This window comes from Eupeodes corollae, chromosome 1, assembly GCF_945859685.1.
Source record: "Eupeodes corollae chromosome 1, idEupCoro1.1, whole genome shotgun sequence".
Taxonomy (NCBI): Eukaryota; Metazoa; Arthropoda; class Insecta; order Diptera; family Syrphidae; genus Eupeodes; species Eupeodes corollae.
In genome coordinates this window covers 219,624,018-219,643,853 of record NC_079147.1, presented here as the reverse complement: position 1 = coordinate 219,643,853, position 19,836 = coordinate 219,624,018, and the positions used below count along the sequence as shown (strand labels likewise).

Genomic DNA, 19,836 nt, shown 5'->3' with positions numbered 1-19,836 from the left:
TAATGTGTATATTTCAATTCAGGTTTAGATACTGAGATTGACATCCAACGCACAATCCAAATGGTCCGTTCTCAACGTTCTGGTCTAGTACAAACTGAAGCACAATATAAATTTGTCTACTATGCTGTTCAGCACTATATTCAAACCTTGATTCAAAGGAAACGTGCCGAAGAACAGAGTTTACAAGTTGGCAGGGAATACACTAATATTAAGTGAGTATTAATAATAATTATCTTAAAAAAATACTAAACGAGAAAACGTACGGTACCTGTTTTTTGAAATTAAAAAGAGAATATACAAAATAAATTTACTTAAAATATGAAATACAAAATATTAATTTATTTCCCTTTTGCAGGTATACAGGTGAAATCGGCAACGATTGCCAACGTTCTCCTCTACCACCAGCAATATCTAGCCTTAGTTTGGCCAGTAAAAATGACAATATGCCAAATTCACTGAAGCAGCAGCAGCAGCAACAAAATCTTCCACCACAACCAGCACCAAAACAACCGATGCGGTATCCAGTAAACGAGGCAAGCTTACTTGCCAACAAACAACAACATAACAACGATAATTCTCTAGCAGCGGCCACAGCCACGGCAGCATCTAATGCTAGTAATCAGCAGCTGCTGCAACAACAACAGCATCAACAGCAGCAGCATCATCATCATCATCACCATCAAACAGGTAAGCAGCTGTCTCCTAGGCCCGGCTTACTCAAATTGCTCACTCCAATAATTTTTCAGCATACGAAAACATTCCCAAAGACATGAGGCCACCGCCTCCTACACCACCGCGTAAAACATGACAGTTAAATTTTTAAAGTCATAAGTTGTTTGTGTTTGTGTATATTATTATTTTTTTTTTCAAAAGAGAAAGATAATTTCTAAAAACTCATTCACGAACTTATGTTTCAAAAAACTCCTCAATTCCTCAATTTTCTATGATTTTCTGTCCTCTTACGCACCACTTTCTGTTTCTAACCCCACTTTATAAATATCCCCCAAATAAGCTCGCCTTGCACTCGTACCCCATAAGTTAATACCTATGTTATGTAACTTTCACTTTCTCTTTGTATTTTGTTTGGTTTTAAGATTATTTTTATCAATAATTTGTATAGAATACGCTCCATAGGGATACAATCCACTTGGCTGTTATAAGTGTAACGTAGATTTACCTGTAAAAAGAAAATCAAAAAATAAATTGAAAACAATGTAATTGAATTTGATAGAATAATAGTTGGTTAAAATTATAATGTTAACAAAACTAACAAGTATTTTGAGTCAGCGCTTAGTCGATACAATTCACCGTCTAATTGTAGAATAAAAAGTATTGAGTTTGAACTAATACTATGCTATGGCAAGTTATTCAAAGATCTGATATGTTTTGTGAGATGTTAAGATGCTATTTGATTTTATATAATGTCCTTTAAGTCCTTGAATATTGAAATGAGACATCTTAGAACCTTAATTCCTTTGGATAGTCACCGCATTAGTGGACTTTGATAACCCAGAAAAAATACTGCTCGTTGGTTGTCGAAACAAAATTGATATTGCAAGCAAGTGAAAAAAGTAAATTTTGTCCATAGCCTCAAAACACCTGAGTACGCCGCTTATCTTATGTAGGGTCATAAAATGATTATTAATCAAGTGGTGGCCTTTTAAATGGTTCCCTGGTATAACATCAATATTCCTGAATTTAATATCGTTTGAGTTCTGACACAAATTAGCAAATCAGTGTCAAAGAACTTATAGCTTATGTCTAATCTTTCAAAACCTTCTTTACATTATTTTCTAAATTAAATAAGCTTCGAAAAGCTCAATCTATATGATGTATTTTCCTTCCATCTATAAAAAATATCGAGAATATTTCAAATCTTTAGATTTCAAATCTTTTTATAAGCTTTTTATATTCTCTTTCTACACCTTCATGCATAAATTTTAGTGAGTGAGCCACTCCTTTCTTCAAATATGGTTTTTAGTTAAATTTCGAAGTTCAATGGCTAGAATGAGAATGATTCCATTTTTATATAATTGCAGAAAATGGGCATCTTTCTTATTTACTTAAGCGGCGGTACTCCTTAAAATGGATTTGAATACAACGAAAATAAAAAATCAGCAAAATAATTTTTGGTACGTAAGAATTCAAAAAAGAAAAAAGAGCTGTCCGTTCGTTCGTTCGTTCTCAGACTAGATCAAAACCAATCAGGAGTTTGAGATGACTTTCTAGTCGTTCGATGGCGACGCGTTTAAGTATGCCTCAAAAGCAAATAAACAATCATCTCAGAGCCTAGATTTATTTTTAGACTGCTTGCAGGTAAGAATTTCTTTAGAGAAATAAAGTAAATTTTTTGTTTGTATATAAACGACTCTAAACGAGCAATTTTGTAAGACTTCACCAACTTAAAGCAATGGTTCTACGAAATTGATTTTGAGAGATTTTCTTTCTATAGACAAAAGATGTCACATTATAATAATAGAACTAAAAACTAAAAAGAGCCAATACAAAAAGTCAGTAACTTTATAAGTAAAGTCGAAGCAAACAAAACGGATCTTGATACGGTCCGAGTAAATGAGTGCCAGTCTTGAGTAAGACAAATCATGACTGTTTGTTAATGGCAGTTAGGGGAGAAGAGATGTCAAGACTTTTTCTTAAAAAAAAACTCTTCATAGTCACATCACAACTTAACAGATCTTTAAAATGCCAGTTTTGAGTTAGGTAATTTTCTTTTTGTTTAACATAAATGGTATGACTGTTTTTCCGAAATTTACTGTTTCCAAATATCACGTTCTTGGCTGTAATCTGTCGGCTAGCTATTGGAAAGCGAAACATTTACTGTTTTGGAAAGTTAAACAATAATATTTAAAGTAAAGTCTTGTACCAATATGGCACTGAGGCGCTCTCTATGATTCGATCTCATGGTCTTCCAAGTTTGGAGACCAACTGCATGTCTCGATATCGCCTGAAAAAATTTTATTTTTATAAAAGGCCGTGAAAAAATATCTAAAATTTCGAACTCATAACTTTCATAATCTTAAATTAGATCAAGCTATGTTATGACTCAATAAAAGATACTTTTTTATTTACGAAAAAGATTAAAAACAAAAAAAAAACATATGCATATACATTTTCGTAGCTTTAAATGTGCTTAGAAAAGTTTAACAAAAACAAAAGTCAAGTAAAACATTGAGTTTTAGATTTTGAAATCTGTTTAATTTTTTCTTTTAACTTTAATCCTTTTGTTTACGCATTTTTTCTTTGCCTAAGTTGCTTGATGGTGAAAACATAATATACAGCATAATTTAAATTTAAAACTATTTACATTTTAAATATAATTTAAAATTTGTTTAAAATTGATCATTAAACCTTTTGTTTTAATTTGTAATACATTATTAGTTTATAAGCAGCACCAATTGTGATTTTTGATAAACAAAATAAAAAAAAAATTAAGAAAAGAAAAACAACAAATTATGTGTGAAAAACAAATGTTTTTAATAATTTTTGTTTGTTATTTAAGTATAATAAATTAACATAGCCATATGAATTTATATAAAAATAAATTAAAATACATACAAATAATGAAATTACAATCTTACTTTTCATATTTATTTGATAAAATACAAAATAAAAACGAAAAAAAAGGAAAAATTGTTATGAAACCATGAACGGTTATGTATTGTATTATTATTTAAGTTATTTTTGTTTTTAAATTGTAATTTCAAAAATTACTGGACGTGTTTGTTGAATATTTTGTTTTGTAAACAGTGCGCCAAAATGATATAAGTAATTATTTTAATACAATAGTATAGCTATGTGTAAAAACAAATAAAAAATTAATTATATTTTATATTTGATTATGAAAGAAAAGAAATGAAAGTTAAAAATAAAATACAAACAAAACAAAAAACACAAATAACAAACAAAAATAAAGAAGGATAAAAATAAAAAGAATTATATCAAACAAGAAAAAAAATAAATATACATTTTCGTAGTCGATGTGTTAATTGAATATTAATCTAGCAGTGTTTTATTTGAACATTTTAATTTCTTTGTGGTATTTCAGAGAAACATGATGCGGAGGGATTCCACAAATTTAATTTGTTTTTCTGAAATTAAAAAGACGTTTGTATGCCAATTAAACAAAAAACAGGCTACCCATTTAAATTCTAGCTCGGTCTAAGCTGCATATTAAGACGAATTTTTTTTCTGCTGTTATTATTTAAAAAAAAATATTATATTCTTCAGGTTTTCTTTTTTTAACTAATTACACTGGGAATTGCGTTTTTTTTGAATTGTAAAGGATTTAAATGTGCTGAATTCGAATCTAACTCAATTCTACAGTGAAATTGCTCGAATTAGAAAAATTGGTACTATGTACATATATATTTGACTACTTTTGAACCAACGAAAATCGAATAGTTCTAGTAGTGCGAACTATATTCTTATGAACTTCCGAATGAAAGAGGAACTACGTACTCGAAAGTAGAATTCAAAACAAGGCAAAATCGAAAATAATCAATCTCCATTATACATACAATGTGTTTTTGGCGAGCGAAGTTTTTTTTTGTCAAAGTATAAGTAAAATATTATAAATTATTAATATGCAGTTTGAATTTGAAAGTTTTTCATTTAACTTTTTGTGTTTTATAATTATGTTTGCGAGGTGAAAAAAAATAAAAGGACTGTCCACAAGAAAAATGTAAGTAGGTACATAAAAACATACTTTAACTAATTTCTTTAAAAGTAATTCCTAACCTATTGACTTAATTTTCAAATTTATAGGAAATCAACAAAGATATCAAAAACCAACCAGACCCAATTTAAAATCATGATAGAATTCATGTCAAACAATCGTGACCTTTCCAAAGGGTATTTTAAACCACCCGAAGAGAGACAAAAATCGCAACATACACTGCCAATCACTAGGATGAGGCCACATATTTTTCAACCGATTTTTGTTCTTTATACCTGCTGGAAATTTCGTACCAATACAAATTTACTACACTTGAGTAGGTAGATATTTTCTTTAAAAAAAGTAATAAAATTAAGGGGTTAAATAGAAAAAACAGTTGGAATTTCCCTACATTAATTAATGAGCTACTTAAAAAAAGTATGAAAAAGTGCGTCACTTGGATGAGGCCACATGAAAAATCTTATAAAATATCAAAAAAATGAAAGAAATGTTTACAGTTTTTGGTTTTCAAACATTTATTTATTAAGTTTTTCTCAATTAATAATGAGTATGCCCCCCATTTTTCGATATGACCTCTATTAGACGGTTTGGAATGGAATCATAAAGTTTTTTTAGTCAAGTGAAATCTCGTCCCAGGCATCAGGGATAGCTTCAATTAAGATTGTCTACCGCCTTCATAAACTTTTCGAGATAGCCATGCCCATACGTTTTCGATTATGTTCAAGTCCGGTGAATAGGGTGGCCATGGCAAAAGCTCTACGTTTTCTGATAAAATCCAGCTTTTGACAACCCTGGAAGTGTGGATGGGGGCATTGTCTTGTTGGAAAATCCAAGGCAGAGGTCCAAAAATATTTTTCATCTTCGGAAATGAGCGTTCCAACAAGTATTTGTAGCTGTTTCCGTTCATTGTTAGAGAAAGAAACTCCAATTCGATTTTGCCATAGTAGGTGATAGCTCTCCACACCATAACACCTGATGTACGGCTGTGATGTCTTCCCAAAATTAGTTCCTCTTTTTTTAAATCATGGAAATAAAAGTTGTAACCATCGGGGCCGTCAAGGCTAAACTTTTTTTCATCCGAAAAGACGACGCGTTTCCATTGACTACTCCAAGAGACATGTTCTGTTGCAAAGTTCATTCGCAGCTCCTTGTGTACTTGCTTTAGAACAGGTTTCTTTTTGAGTTTTCTTCTCTGGATAGTACCATCTTTTCTTATTATCCTTCGGACTGTCGAAATACTGGCTGATACTCCGCTTTTGGACCTTATTTTAGTAGCTGATTGAGTAGAATTTGAAGCAATACGTAAAATTAACCGCTTTTCTCGGGATGTTGTTGCTTGGGCTGTGCGTCCTTTTTGTTTTTTTTCCATAGTTTTGAGGATCAGCAAGATAGTTGTTTACAACTGTCTTACTTCTGTTCAGCTTCCTTGCTATTTCTCGGCTTGAGGGTCCCATTTCCTTGAAAGCATCGATTTGTCCTCTATCTGCTACTGTCAACGTCTTTCCGGAACCCATTTGTAGTTGAAATTTAATAAAAATAGTTATTTGTAAAACGTTCTTAAATATTGTAACCCAAATTTTGAAAAAAATTGCTGATCTGAACTTCTACAACGAAATATTCGCAATGGCCTCATCCTAGTGACTCACTTTTTTATATCCTTTTTAGGTAGCTCATTCATTAATGTAGGGAAATTCCAACGGTCTTTTCTAATTAACCCTATAATTGTATCACTTTGTTTTAAGAAAATATGTACCTACTCTCATGTAGTAAAATTTTCCGGGTTAAACAAATTCCAACAGGTATCGGACCAAAAATCGGTTGAAAAATATGTGGCCTCATCCTAGTGATTGGCAGTGTATGTGAACAAATTTGTCCCACAATCTCAATGCAGAAAGTCCACCACAACCTGACATCAAAGGATGGAAAAAATTAAGTATGTACACTCAATTTAACAACCCTCTTATTAATTCTTGATTTTTCAGGTGTAGTTGGATTTCAAAAACAGCACCTAGTTGAGAACTAACAAATAAAATTTATTGGGCACGGGTTGGGGTCCTCCGAAGCAAAAATCCCTTACGCCATTGGAAAATAATGTGGCTGAATTGCTTGACCTTTCAACAGCCGTCGAGGGAATGCCAGGGATTTTTAGCTTCGGGGTCGCCAATAAGAACAGTGATGGAAGACATGTCCAAAATAGTAGAGTTATTGATTCCGAAAATGAAGAACAAATTATCTATGACTCTGTGGCTGCGGAAATTGAAAAAAAGTGGGAGTGAAAACATCACATTAATTTGCTTGAAAAAAAAGTTCATAACCAAACTGAATGTCAAACTAACTCAAATAATATCATCACAAACATTAACGAAAATTTAAAAGAAATGTTAAAGTATACACGGAGGCAAATTGAAATGACTGGAAAATCTACAAAGTTAAAAAAGAAAACCTCAAAATAAGAAAAATGAAATTCGAATAAAAAAACGAAAGATATTTGGAGAAAATAAATTCAAGAAGCTAAATTGGAGATTAAAAGAAAAAAACGTTGTACAGACATATGTAAATTCCTTATTTATGAAAATCATTTCAGACACTGAATTAATTGATATGTTATATTATAATTTAGTTTCTTGTACATATGTTATTTATTATGTTTTTTATTGACATAAAAAGAAAAATCATTTTTAATATTATCTCTTGTTCTTTTAGCTATGTTAAAATAATGGTCGTTGTCAGTTGAATGTTGTTCCAAGTTCATAGGGTTGCCATTTTCTTCCGAAAATATGTCTTGAATAGGTTCAGGTAATGGGACTCTGAACTTGAAGCAGATGTTATGAAGTGAACAACAAACGTTCATAATTTGTGCTACCTTCTCGGGCGAATAATGCAATTCCCTGGCCGACAAAAGATATCGGAACCTTGCCTTCGGGAGTCCAAAAACTCGTTCGATTATTGACCTTGAAATCGAATGCTTTTCATTGAATTTAGATACAATAGATTTTACAGCTGCAGTACTTATGGTGTGATAATCCAAGGCTCCAAGGGATATCCGGAATCTCCTCTGAAAAGATTTGAGTTCATAATGTTAAATATTTTCTATCAAAACTTTTATGTTACTTACCTAAGAACCATGAAGTCGTTTTGCCATTTTAAAAACCCGTTTTAAATATGCTCTTACAGCACTAAGAGTCTATATGTGTGAAACATGACATGCCCCTCCATATCGTCCATTAACCAATCTAATGAACATCTTGTAGTCACAAATCTTAAAAAAATAAATTAGTATGTATGTTTAAGCTTTCTTTCTCACTCAGCTCCATTATGTTGGAATTATCTCTAATTCTTCTGCGTTCAATTAGCTCGTACCGTTCTTCATTTCCTTGCAAATTAAACCAAATTCCAACGGTGTCCATATTTTAAAGAAAAAAAATTTGATGTTCAGTATTGTTTTTTTTTTTTAACTGTCAAATAACTCGATACTCGTTCGAAAGTAGTAACCGACATCCGTTTTACTTTTATACGTAGTACGATTTGAAAGTAGAATCGGAAATGAGTTTCGAATAGAATCAAAAGTAGAATCGAGTTACATAGTAGGGCCCCAGGTTTTTAAAATACTAACAACTAACACATACACTTATGATTAGCCGCTGATCGTAATTTTACGCTTGCGATAAACTTACTACTTTCTGAAAATTCTGAAGTGTAAAATATGCCATTTTAAAAATGCTAAGACAACCAAAAATGGGGTTTTCGAGGTTAAGTTACACACCATATCTCTTAATAATAAATTGTATGATCATTTTGCAAAGTAAAAATCTTTATCTTTTAGAAACAGTTTAAATCATGAAGTACCTAGCTAAGTTATTCCTCATTATTTAGTGAGAGGTCTTATGGTAGGGGAAGGTTCACAACTTATGAGAATTTTTTTTTTTAAATAAGTAAGATATTGAAATTTTTAAACATAATATTGAAGCAAGGGTTTCTACTTAATGAATTTATTAGCATCGAAAAGCCTAAAATAAGTTTTTTTTCGAAATGTAAAAGGTTGTATCTCAAAAATCTGATGTGATAGATTTATTTTTAAAGTCGGATTCGAACTAAAGGCATTCAAAACCTAAAAAAAAATATAATTTGATTGCCACTTATATTTCTTTGTTAACCAGAGTTATACTAAGACTTGACAAACAAAAGCGAACGAAATGGTAACTTAAAATTTGTGCCTTATTTGGGTATTTATTTAACTTTGTTATTAAAATAGTAAAACTCCTAGTGACTCTTCCACTTGATTCCATCACTTAAATATTCGAGTGTAAACTCAATTCAAAAATAATTATTATTATTTATTAACTTAAATTACAAATCCTATGCTAATAGAAAAAGAGCTCTACAAAAGCTTTCCCTTCTAACATAACTTATTAGTTAATTATATTATGAAATTATTCATATGAAGGTATTTGTCTATTTTTAATATATTTTCGACATTAATTGTATTAAGAAACGAAGAGCAGTGGACTTTCTTTCCTAAATATGTGTTGTTGACTTAAGATACTGTGGTCTAAGCCAAGGCGAATAAAGTTTGATATTGTTGTTCTGGATAGTGATGATGGGTAGATTGAAGCGCATCGATCAATGTTTATCTTTGCATAATCATTTTCGTTGCTATTCCAGTTGAGAATTTTGTTCTTTTTAAGTAATTGATTGATATATCTCTGAATGTAGTTTTTTGAAAATGTATCCAAAGTGAAAACAGGTGCTTCGTTGCAGAGTTTTGCAGCTTTGTCGCCGTATTCAATGCCTGTTATTGGTTGTTTTATGAGCAAGTTAGTTAGTTAATGGTTTTGTTGGTGTTGTTGTTCGGATTAAGGATTAATTTGAGCACCGATAGACTGTCGGAGCAAATTACTGCTTTACAGGTGGATGGCAGGACAGTTTTAGCAGCTTCAAAAATGCTTCAGAAGTGAAGATTACTGCAAACGAAGTATTTAAAGTTGATTTAGACCTATCCGTGAAGACAGAAATCCAGCCTTCTTGTTTTAGATTTTCCATGATTTCGGCGAAAGTGGAATGATAGATTCTGTTGTTTGTGTTGTCTTTATTGTATACTGATAGAGTTAGTTCAAACGAGTTTGTATTAATGTTCCACGGTGGGAAGGTTGAGGTGGTGTTTCCTTTGACATACTTGAATGGTAACCCCATTTGTTTTGCAGTTGAAAAGGCTTTAGCAATTGTAGATGGAAGACTCATATTTTTTTTGAAGTTGAAGGCTGAGTCGATATCTTTATCAATGACGGAGTCCTTGGAGAATAGAAGCTTTGACAGTATTTTTAACAGGTTTTCTGATTGACGCTGTTCCAAAGTAGAAAGTCCAGCCTCTGCCATGATGTTGTCTATTCTTGTAGTCCGATAGGCGTTGATATTCCTTCTTGATTGATGGTATGTTGATTTGAGAACATTTAGAGTTGAGGTTGGATATTTGCCATAAATATAAAAACCATAATCGATTTTACTTAAAACTAAACCTTTAGTTGTTCTACATAGTGTATTGATGTGAACATTTAATTTATTGTTGGATAAATAACTTATAATATTGTGTGGTTTTCAATTATACTTATTATATACTTTTGATATTTACATTATTTATTGCTAGGTCAAGTTTAGGACATGATAATTTGCGACATATATGTAGAGTTTTACAGTTGTTTAGTCAGGCTTTGGTGAGTTATTACACCATTCTCTAATATCGATAACAATTTTTGAAAAAGAATTTTTTGCTTTCTCTAAATCGTTGAGTTTGCACATGATGAAAATATTATCAACGTAAACACAATGATCGAGAAGTTAATATTTTGCAATCATAACACTGATATCATTGGAAGCCATTAAGCAAAGCACAAGTGATAATGGTGATCCTTGTGGGATACCATTATTCAGTGGTTTGGCTGTGGAAAAAGAATTGTTTACCCTAACGGATATTTTGCGATTTGATAAAAATGATTAAATGAATGCGTATAAGACATTTGACATGCAAGGAATTAATGAAATGGAACAATACCCTTCTATAGAGTCCATTGGTTTGTTGGGTTTTGGTAGTGGAATGACATTGGCTACTTTCTAAGTCTGTGGGATGATAACGGTATTAAGTATTTCAATATATACAGCCCTATTCTGCCATTCACGTGGATCGTATATTCGATTCACCCATTGGATTCCCTTTCACACTGCCTTTGCATTTTGCTATCCATCGGGTGAACTACATTATCCCAAACCAATTTGACATTCAAATAAACAGCTGTTCATGTAAAAATCTTGGGAATGTTGGATAAATGTTTTGATTCATACAAAAATTAAGTTTAATCAATCCACATAAACAGAATTAGTTGTGTAGTTTTTGGAAATGGGCAGTATTGGACTTTTTATTCCAAGTGTAAACAGAAGAATAAGAGAATCCTCAAACAGAGAGCTTCGGATAAATGTTAAAAAGTGTCTTCCTTCCCGTAAAAATGTTAATATTCCTTTGTTTTGAGATTATTGAAAGATGTTGAAAAATTATTGTCATTTGAGAGGTCAGACCTAGAACTTGCAAAGAAGGTACCTATATCTAAAGATGAAGATATTGGGCCAGAGGGTGTTGTAATACATCTGATTGAACGGGGAACAAAATTGCCGGTTAGACATTGGATATTATGCCAAATTTTAATAATAAGTTTAGTTTGCGAGGTATGCTTTTTAAAAGATCTCCTAGCTTTCATTTGTTGGTATCTTAAACATTTTAAAACAGAATGCCCCAAGGAACTGTTTTGTTAGTAGCGAAAAGTGCACTTTGAGAAATGGAAACGTTGGCTGCGAAACGAATTGGTAGTATTAAGAAAATACCCCAATTTTGGGAATAAAGGGGGTAGATTGATACGCAATTGGAAATTCAGTACGAGCGACGACCGACGTGGTATGAAATTTAAGTTTGTCAATTTACTTTCCTTTTGTGAATATTCTGTTAATTTTGTCTGTTGAGTTTAAGTTTAAAAAATATGTTTTGTATCAAAAGTTGTAGTTAAGCTTATTGAACTGAATTCGTTATTTCGATGTTTAAAATTAAACTAAATATAAACTATTTACTTTTAAAAGGACATCGGCCATATCTGAAAAATTCGGGTGTCAACCACCGTCGCGCCAAGTTTTCCTATTTTTGAATACAGTACCTTTTCGTCGATAGTAGGTAAGATAGTATAATTTTGTACACAATCGAAGTGAATTTTGAACGTATCCAAAAATGGTGATGAGGAAGGCCATCACTTCGCTAGATGGATTATGTACATAATTAGGTGTGGTTCCTGGCAGTTTGAATAATCTTTTGATGCAGAAACGCTGCATATCGTAACGCAGTTGGAAGTGGTGGGCAAATTCTCGAATTCACCTTGTACACTGCTGGAAAGCAGACCATACTGGCTCTGCTTTCTCCTGCGGATCTTCGACAACAAAGAAGTCATCGTCCAAGAAGGTGTCTCCTGGCGTATTTCGGTATAGTTCTTTCCATGGTTCGTTGGAATGTCTCTTCCATTTGTTGTAAATATACGTCAATCTAGGTATTTGTCAAATTCCTGCCGATTGGTGGGGATATGTTTCTAGACCGAAGTTCTTTCGCTGTTTTTTTGTGTTTTCAATTGACCTTTCCCAACCTGAGCTTGCTGATCACACGTTTTGCCTCTCCTAGTTTTACTTCAAAATCATCATTTTACTAAAAATCATCATTTTTGTCTTGGAAAAATGTACAGAATGGTTACATTTTTTAAAAAAGTTAGTACTACTTATCATTAGTTGCATACTGTTAGTAGTTTCAGAAAGGATACCAACATTATTTGTGGAATACATGTTGTATTTTAATCTCAAACCACCGCGTAAGTTTTTTTTAATTAAATTATTGATAAATAAGACAAATGACAATAAACTTAAGATTCATTAAGCATCTTGAGGAATTCCGAGAATTGAAAGCGGCAGGAAAATCAACGAACAATGTTGAATGTTGAAAAGTAAAGCTCCGAATAGGTTTTCTGAAGTTTTTAGAAAATATATATATTAGAAAATATATATAGTTCTCCATTTTTGGGTAGTAGAAATATGTTTGCTCTCCTAAAATTTGTTGGTCTATTTTGAGTTTCTTAAATTTTGTTTTATTCTTCAGTAAGAGCAATTCTAAATTCTGCATTGAAATTTAAAAAAAAATCGAAAAAGTTTGTTTTTTCCTGAGCCTGTTTTCGCTTTTCTAAGAACTCTTTGGACTTCATCAATTGTGAATGTCGAATTAAAATATTGTCCAAATAAAGAGGTATTTCATTATTGATACAATAAGGATACTTGGTCTCGTAACTATTGAGACCGTATATTTGGTTCGATAACTTGCTTTTTTCCATTTAATTGTTTTGCCACTTTCCAAAAATCAAAAAAGGAATAGCAAATCGGATTTACTTTAGTTTAAAACTAAATCGATATATTTTTATGTTTAAACTTTAATTCAAATTTTAAATATTAATGTACATTTTTATAAACTTAAAACTAAGTACCTACAGTAAGACCTACTTTATCTATTTGTAATATTTGTGTATCAATTATCTTTTTTCAAATTTCAAATGAATTCCATTTGTTGATTTTAATACCATCTCCGCCATTAGCTCCAGTTTTTCATTAGGATTTTTAAGTTGAACTCTTGTGCGTTTTAAAGCCCTTACAGTTAGTATTTTCATAATAAGCATAGCATATCTTTTTCCAATACACGAATGTGGACCACCAGAAAATGGTAAAAATACATAGGGAGGAATTTCAGTTGCATCACTGCCAAAACGTTCCGGATTGAATTCATAGGGCTGAGGGAAGTATTTGGGATCGTGAGCCAAACCATACATATTCACCCAAAGTGTTGTTCCAGGAATAAGATTAGTGCTGCCAATTGTAATTTCTTTGGTAACTTGTCTTCCAGTCAATGGGACAATTGTGTAGAGACGAAGACATTCCTTGATGAACATGTCAAGATATTTTATTTCATTTATATTCGAATAGCAGTCGGGATCAGAAGAGATTTCCTTATAGAGTTTTTCTTGGCATTCGGAATATTTTCCCATACAGTAGAAAATGAAACTCATTGCAGCTGCGGTTGTATCAACTCCCTGACAAATACAAGATAATTTAAAATAAATATATTTATCTTTTGGGGATGATTTTAAAATTAGTAAATACTTACTGCAAATAAAAATGTGTTTACTTCATCTTTGATTTCCTGAAATGACACAGGTTTTCCATCTATTTCTGTTGTCAACAATATTTGCAGAAGCGTTCGATTGTACTTCTCGGCAGGTTGATGATTTTTATCGGTCTTGAGACTGTCTGCTTTTTCTTTTATAACTTCATCTGTTAAATTGTGTATCATGGCTATTGATTTTTTAAGACGTTTACTGGCGTTTGTAAGGTTAAAAATACAATCGAGAAAGTACGGAGGGTATGACATTCTTTGAAATAGAAGCTCACTTGTTCTGAAATTCGAAAGATACACAATCTTTTTATTTTAATGGAAAGATCTTAAATGAAACTGAAATTTCGATATTGTAACTATTTATTTCGATTGGTAATCTTATTGTTTTTCTTTAAACTTGATTATAGAAGTTATTGATAATACCAGAGATGAAGAAGGTTCGTATGTGAAATTAACCAACAGTTCTTACTATTTAAATTTACACAAATTGTAATTGGGCCCTATCGCGAACGAGATTTCTCTGGAAAAGCTTTCCACGTTCGAAAAGTTCTTATTGTCAAAGGTGTTCGAAATTCCTCTCGAAATTTAGTGTGATCTATAACGTACATATACTACATTGAAAAGTTTTTGTCATTTCTCTAAAATATTTCCGCATTTACTTTGGTGGATAAATTAAGGCGAGAGGGAGCGATGTAAGTTTATTTACATTTTTTTGTTGCCGAATAAACACAATTTTTTAAAATGTATACTATAGGACGAACTCAAATCAAATCAAATAGAACTGCCGGTCTGTACCATGGAAAAGGAAAGAGATTATGGAACTGGACCATCTACAGGGAAGATTTGGCCGAGCTCAATACTTTTGGTCCACCAATTGAAATCCCAACTGATTGGGAAAAATGATATTTATTTATAAAATTATAATGCTTGGTACTCAAAAACTCTTTGTTTTTAATTGAAGGCTTTGCAAGAACAAAAATATTCGAATTAAATGTCGAAACAGTAGTTTGTTGTTTTTCGGTTATTATCATTATGTTCGTAGAATTATTTTTAACACAATACAAATTATTTACAATATAAAATAAACAGCAATGGACCAAGGTGACTCCCTTGAGGTACACCGAAATTGACTTTAAATCGACATGAAGAGTTATTGCTGAACATGAATTATCTATCTTAAAAATATGACGAAATCCACACACGAAACTGTTCAATCTTACTGAATTTTTGTTAGAATAATATCTTGACTTAATTTGTCAAACGCCCTGATAAGTCTCTAAAGATGAAATGGACTTACGGGTGTTACATTAGTAATTTTAGAATTTATTTCACAAACCCATGTTGATTTTCAAATATAACAGAAGAATAATTAAAAGAATTTACGTCACAGACAAAAAGGATTTAAACAATTTAGGAATAGAAGACAATTTCGCTATAGGACGATAATTAGTAACTTAATTAGAACCCTTTTTATGAACTGGCGTTAGGTGAACTTAGAAAATTTTAGAGACTCGTTCAAAAAAAGAAACAAAGGATAGAAACATAAGACATACATTTTTTTATCTTTAAGGATTGGTCAGGTTCAGACGACATAAGGGACTTGAAAGTAAATCAAGTTTCAAGTATCCGACTGACCAGCTGCCAAAAAATTGAGGTCCAATTAAGGCTATGGGCAGGTTTAGACAACATTAGGGACTTCATTTGCAGTCAACTGCATTCTCTGAACGTACATTTTAACCAAGGCAACTAGTTAGTTTTTTAACCGTCATAATCTTCAAACTTGGAACTTTACTTCACTAACCTCTACCTTCAATTCATTGTACAAAAATTATCATAAACATTATTGTCTGCAAAACACTTCTTAGGCAAGCTACAAATCCATTACGATTTGTATTTTGTATTGTAGAGAAATATTACTTATTTATCTTCCAATTTGACAAGGAACCCCTTTACAAAAAAGATTAAATGGAATTGTGCAGAAAATAAATAATTCATGGAGTAATTAAGTTCAGCTTTCAATTGAATTAAAAAACATCATCAATTGTCATTGTGACATAAGGTCACTTGACTTGATAGTGAGGGAGATTTTTCTTGACTAACTTACCAGGCATTTTTCCAGCTGGCCAATCAGATACTAGAAACTTGCTTTACTTTTAAGTCCCTTATATTGTAAAGTTTACTGGAAAGTTAGTCTCTCTAACTATCAAGCCAAGTTCACTTACATATGTCAAAATGATAGCTAATCATGATTTTTTAATGAACTGAAAGCTGAACTTTAGTACTCTATAAATTAATAATTTGTTGTATGCACAATTGCATTTAATGTTTTATATGAAAAGGTTCTTTGTCTAATTAGAAAAGGAATAAGTTACATTTCTTTACAATACAAAATATAAATGGTATTAAACTTGCAGCTTACCTGAGAAGTTCTTGGTTTACAATAATGCTTTTCTTAGTTTTTTGCGCAATCAACATAAGGTAGAGTTTTGCGATGTAAGGTTTTGAGTTTGAAATGTATGACACTTATGAAAGGAGGATAGGATTAGAAAGGAGAAACCGATGCCCATTGGTTTTGAATGTTTGCACATTGTAATGAATGGGAAATATTGAGCCTGGTAAAGCATTCCACATTCGTGTAGTGCGACTAAAGAAAGAATCTTTGCACTTAACATTACGTCCGACATTGGGCTCTAGGGTATACTGAATGCAATTCTTAGCAGTACTGGTGTGACGGTTAAATTGTTTAAGGAGGAATGCAACTGGCTATTTTGGCGGTGTTCAAGAGAAGCAAATATCTCGGTAAGAGAATGATCTCCAATCATTCTTATAGCTCTGTTTTCAATTCTATCCAGAAGACTCAGGTTACGTTACTGGACCACAAGCACAAATATAAGAGTTATACTCAAGTTTTGGACGAAAAAAAGATTTGTAAATTAAAGAAGAGATAAAAAACTTTTTGCATCGTCGGAGAAAACCTAAACACTTAGCAGCATTTATGGCGATGTTAAATATTTTAACAAGTGGTTTGTGATGCACATATGTACCTAGAACTGATAGCTGTTTAGTCTCCTTCGCTGCAAGTACCACTTATGGATAGTGGCATTGGGGGAGGGTTACGCTTTCGTGACAGTAGACAGCATTGAAAGCATTCAATTTTACACGATTTTTGAATCCCCATTGAACAATGCTGTCAAGATCAGAATTAAATGAGCTTATCATACGTTGCCGTTGATGCTCCACATCCGAAGAACAAGGATGAGCATCTAAAAACGAATATGAAAAGACGAGGGTTCTGTTATCTGAACCTGCCCATTCTATTTAATCAGGACTAAGACTGAAACATTCTTTTAACTTTAAAATTATGTCACGTATAGAGGCCTCAGAAATCGAAAATGTATTAATGGAAAACGATATTCTTGGGTGTTAGGAGAAATAATAGAAAGAAGAAAATTCTTCCTAGGAAGTCTTAAAATAATCTGTCAACATGTTCGAATTTCACTATGGAAGATGGCTTGAAGAATTTTCAAAGGTTATTAAGTCTCTTCAGAACACATGGGGGTCCATTACAACTTACTACTCAATTCTAGCACAGCTGCTTACTATCGTAGGAATTTAGTCATTAGGAAATAAATTAGATAAAGGTTTATTTGGTTTAAAACCGTTTTTGCCTAACGTCAGAGAATTGAGAGTACACAAAGTTTGAATAGTCCACAAATCCGTAATGCAGTTCTTGGTAAACTCTAAGCGTCATTATTATGTTCTTTTTGGAAGTTTTTAAAGGCTATTTTAAAAGTCATTTCAAGATACAATTTAAATTAGTATTGCAGTTCTTAGTACACTCCAAGCGTCGTTATTCTATCCTTTTTAGAAGTTTTAAAAGCAATTTCAAAAGTCATTTCAAAGTACAGTTTAAATTATTCACTGTACTAAATAAGCTATGAGCCACTGCGCATATGTGTCAATATAAAATTACAAAGTCTGTAGTGATCTTTTGTTACGTATTCATTAAAAAAAATATGTTAATCATTACTACTATACGAATTGTTTTGTGTAAATAAAGTTTTTATATAAAGTTCTTATTTGCAGAAAATCTGATTTCATCATCTCAATGGAAAGGAATATCAAAGAAGTCCGTGGTTTTATGCATTTTCTTCAATTTATACATCAAAGTGAGTACAATATTTTATAAAAAGGTTACTTTTAATTTATTATTAATATTTTAACTAAATTAAGAAAAAGGTGGCACATTGCTTTCAATGTTATGATCTTTGGTTATCCATTTTGTGTCTCCTACTAGTGAAAACCTCGATAGATGTCTTTGTTTATCTTTTATAAGAATTTTGTTTTCAATCGAATGCATTATCATTATATTGGTCTTAATATTAGTAAATAAATTGAAGAGACGATTTTTATTGATCTTAATTAAAGTGATCTCAATCCGACACTTAGCATTGCATTTTCTTGAGTTAACTTAAATCGCTCTGATTTGAAAATGACTTGTGTAAATATTTCAATTATGCAATCAAGCAAAGCAAATTTGCTATAACAACAATTGTCATTTTTAAATTCTATCAATTTTAAAAGTTCATTCAAACAAATCTTTAAATATGCTTTGAAATGTAAAATGTAAAAACAGATGAGGTGGTAACGCAAGTATTTAGCTTTTACTTGTGAAGACGTTGTCATTATTCAACTCAGATAGTACATTTTTTAATTTGAAAGATACTTATGTAAGTTGAACACTAAGCACTAGAAATGAATCGAATTACACACTTAGTTAGAGCTATCCCAGTGGGAGTTCATGTAAAATGTTCACTATTTCTACTTACTCATGGAATGCGTGAACATATGGCGAAAAGTCGTCTTCTTGTGTTCGCAAATTCTTTCCCATCGAAGTATCTGTATGCAAAGAACATAATTTAATAATACGCCCTACACTTCTAAAAGCCAATGAATTTCCAACTTACCACAAATGGTATCCAACATGCATGGAAAAATGTAATCCGATATTTCGACTTCTTTTCTGTTCAAGACTCTGTCGATAAACACATCGGCGTGATAATAAATTCGATCTGTGAAGCTTGCCAACACATTGGGATGGAAGGCGGGAGCCAATGCCCTTCGATGGTTATACCAACGTTTCCCTGACAAGAATATCAATATTTTAAAATGAACTTCTAAACAAAGTATTTCATCTACCTTCACTTAGGAGTAATCCATCGCCCAGTAAAACTTCAAGTTGCTGAAAAGTATCTGCTCTCTCTAGAGAATCTTCATTAAGGGCCTTACGCATCTCTTCGGGGCTGTGCAAGAAGACCCACAAATTAGTTCCCAGAAAAATTCGAAATGTCCTCTGGTATGTTTCTCGCAATCTCTCAACTCTGCTAAAAAGTGCTATCGGTTTATATTTTTCGTTTATTCTCTTATTTTTTAGTTATAAAGTTGTTTAAGAAGCTCTTCTCACCATTAGGCTTCATATTCCATATGAATTGAGCATTCCCAATAAATGGAATAAACCATGGTCCGTCAATTCTGTAACCACTTTGGATAATATTAAAATATCTCTGAATTAGTCGTACTAAAATAAGTATCGCAATAAAAACTAGAACCACACTCATTGTTATGATAGCTCTAAACAAAACTGGTCTTCTGTGCACAAGTTGTAGAACCAGACTGATGAGCGTTGTGCTTGCTGAAAATCATATACCTTGGTTCTATACTTTCAGAATTAAAATAGCACATGTATAAAACGTAATTAGTCACAATATTGCTATCGAATATGGATTGAACTCTGCTCAGCTAAAATCCAGAGGCAGAGAAGAAGTTTTTTCTTTACAATCGATAAGGGCCAGTGACACTTAAACTCGTAGGTGTTCTTTAAATATTAATTTCTCTACATTGGTAGACCAAG

The 19,836-nt window shown here is 32.0% G+C and overlaps 2 protein-coding genes across 4 annotated transcripts in view; one reads left to right on the top strand and one right to left on the bottom strand.

Moving 5' to 3' along the window:
- The window catches only part of LOC129953759 (tyrosine-protein phosphatase corkscrew), a 37,319-nt gene extending 33,304 nt beyond the window's left edge, over positions 1-4,015 (top strand). For 2 of the 3 annotated variants that reach the window (XM_056067195.1, XM_056067197.1), the window contains 3 exons: positions 23-212; positions 356-687; positions 747-3,930. In XM_056067195.1, the coding sequence (XP_055923170.1) occupies positions 23-212; positions 356-687; positions 747-808 (584 nt within the window). In that variant the 3' untranslated portion in view covers positions 809-3,930. Of the gene's footprint in view, positions 1-22; positions 213-355; positions 688-746 lie in introns of all 3 variants that reach the window. The other variant, XM_056067196.1, reaches the window with a different exon arrangement.
- A 9,179-nt stretch (positions 4,016-13,194) lies between these two features.
- Positions 13,195-19,583, bottom strand: LOC129939428 (probable cytochrome P450 311a1). Its single transcript, XM_056047434.1, has 6 exons — positions 19,390-19,583; positions 19,125-19,319; positions 18,893-19,069; positions 18,755-18,824; positions 13,917-14,205; positions 13,195-13,842 (listed from the first exon to the last, which is right to left on the bottom strand). Exons 1-6 carry the CDS (start codon positions 19,541-19,543, stop codon positions 13,288-13,290), a joined length of 1,440 nt encoding a protein of 479 aa, XP_055903409.1. The 5' UTR covers positions 19,544-19,583; the 3' UTR covers positions 13,195-13,287.
- Between the last annotated feature and the right edge of the window lie 253 nt (positions 19,584-19,836).

Bases quoted from the DNA above. Each gene is read 5' to 3' on its own strand.
- LOC129939428 (XM_056047434.1), bottom strand. From the start codon at position 19,543: ATGAGTGTGGTTCTAGTTTTTATTGCGATACTTATTTTAGTACGACTA. The intron at 14,206-18,754 runs GTAAGTAGAAAT...TTCGAATTTCAG, and splicing joins TATGTTCACGCATTCCATGA to AACAAGTGAGCTTCTATTTC. The intron at 13,843-13,916 runs GTAAGTATTTAC...TGTATTTGTCAG, and splicing joins TAAACACATTTTTATTTGCA to GGAGTTGATACAACCGCAGC.